Source organism: Saccostrea echinata, unplaced genomic scaffold (assembly GCF_033153115.1).
Source record: "Saccostrea echinata isolate AGI-Se365-2 ecotype Australia unplaced genomic scaffold, CSIRO_AGI_Sech_v1 ptg000007l, whole genome shotgun sequence".
In the NCBI taxonomy this organism is placed as follows: Eukaryota; Metazoa; Mollusca; class Bivalvia; order Ostreida; family Ostreidae; genus Saccostrea; species Saccostrea echinata.
In genome coordinates, this window is record NW_026889756.1 from 220,172 (window position 1) to 222,241 (window position 2,070).

Genomic DNA, 2,070 nt, shown 5'->3' on the forward strand with positions numbered 1-2,070 from the left:
CTTCTCCACACTATATATAGTATTACATCCATCAGTAATAGGCGCATGTGAACCGATCTTTTAATTAGGGATTTACTACAGTCTGATAAGTTAAAATTTGAGGAAGATACACAACTATGATTATCATGCATATGCAGATTACCAAAAAAAGTGATTTTGAAATATCATTATTTAAGATTGATAATTTGTTGCATACCATGCAGTGGGTATTTTCTAACATTTATAAAAGAAATCGGCCTTCACCTCCTTTTTATAGTATATTGCGTAGTAAATTGTTTAAAAGTACAATCCTAAATTCTAAAAATACCGGTATACACTACATTAGGCACATTGTAAAACGAAAGCTGTTAACTGCCGAAAAATTTCTTGAATTGCTGAAAAATTTCTTCAATTGCTGAAAATTTTTAATACAATTATTAATGATCGTAAAAATAAATAAATATTGAACATTCTATAAATTAGCAAAATGTAAGAATAAGGTTGACCACTTTAATGGAGTGCAATCAACTTTGTGGGCTACAGTACCAGACAATTTAGAATACTGCCGAGGATATATATATATATATAGGCATGTACAGTGTAGTTCTAAAATATGTGACGATCCTAATTTGATCTATCTTGTTAAACCTTGAAAATAATACATAAAATGGTACACTGTTGTCTGATGATTTTGCTAATCTTTGGAATACAGGTGAGTTAATTAATTTTTTAAAATAAAATTTTTATTAGTAAAAAAATGCAAGTACTAATAAGATTAATCATAACTAATTTGAAGCAATTCTTTCTTCTCCAGTTTACGTGTGAATAAATCAAATTTCTGCATTTTATCCCCACTTCAATTCTACTTTTAAGTTGGAAATCGGACCGATAAATATTAATTGCGAATCATAAATAAATATTAATGTGAAATAAATAATGATAAAAATGCTGTTTCCTTTTTTTTAAATATACATTTTCATATACAGGAATATGGTGTAGATGCTTGGGAAATCAAAATTGTGAGGAACGACACCACTCTAATAAGCGAGGTGCCTCGGACAGATTTTTCAACGCCCATTAACAGTAGTGAAGTCACACTTATAAACAGTGGTTTAAATTCCACACACAGTGACACGTTAAAGAATACTTCAAACCTTTTCCAAGGAAAAAAGGAGAAAAACGGTACAGATGACGGAGTCATTATTATCTTTGTGGTTTTCAGCGTACTAGTTATTTTTCTAGCTACTGTGGTAATCATAAGAATAAAGAAGAAAATGTCGATTTTACCGACGTATTCTTCGTTACAAAATCTTTGCTGCAAGGAGACACCTGTCCCACAAAGGGAATTTGAAATGACTCCCATGAATACAACTGGTATCTCAGACGTTTGAGGTTTTGTATTTGAATGAGACAGAGTGTGTGATCGACTTAAAAATTTATTTTTGTTTAAAAACAATTAAATACGTCGTTGTATTGAAAAACAGTATGTCTGTTAGTTTCTTTTTCCTTTTTTGGTTTTTCATATTATTTAGATATTATAAGACAGATTTTTGTAATGTTTTAAAGTCTTGCTGACGTTTTTGATATGTTATATGTTCAGCATTTGCTTTGGAACACGAATCCATGAACCTTAAAAATTCTACACTTTTTAGCAATACCTTATATTACAGTGTTCATATATAATTTTCTTTATCAACTTGTCTCATTTGCATTAGATTATTTATTGTATTTTTCTATAAACATTGATGTTCACTAATAAAATTTATAATGAAAATTGTAATGCAAAACGTGTATTCTTTCGTATGTAATCTGCAAGTTTAAAAAAAAATTCTGCTTTGAGATAAAGGTATTTCACAAATCGGGGTAGAAGACATACATGTATAAAACAACTTATTGGGAAAAATATTTGCACAAGATAACAAATTTGCACTTAAGACTAAACAATATGTGTTTGTGAAACACTGATGCTCCCGTAAGGCAGCTTATGTCGAAGGTTAAAGCTGAATACGATTCGTAAAAGGAATGTGTCCGCCATATTCGAATAGTCTCTCGCTATATCCCAGGGCCCTTAAATAAAGCCGTTCACTTAGT

The 2,070-nt window shown here is 30.2% G+C and overlaps 1 protein-coding gene across 1 annotated transcript; it reads left to right on the forward strand.

Annotated features, from left to right (window-relative positions):
• Positions 1 to 565: 565 nt before the first annotated feature.
• Positions 566 to 1,519, forward strand: LOC133180806 (uncharacterized). Its single transcript, XM_061315273.1, has 2 exons — positions 566 to 691; positions 966 to 1,519. The coding sequence occupies exons 1-2, from the start codon at positions 647 to 649 to the stop codon at positions 1,368 to 1,370; spliced, it is 450 nt and encodes a 149-aa protein (XP_061171257.1). The 5' UTR covers positions 566 to 646; the 3' UTR covers positions 1,371 to 1,519.
• Positions 1,520 to 2,070: the final 551 nt, after the last annotated feature.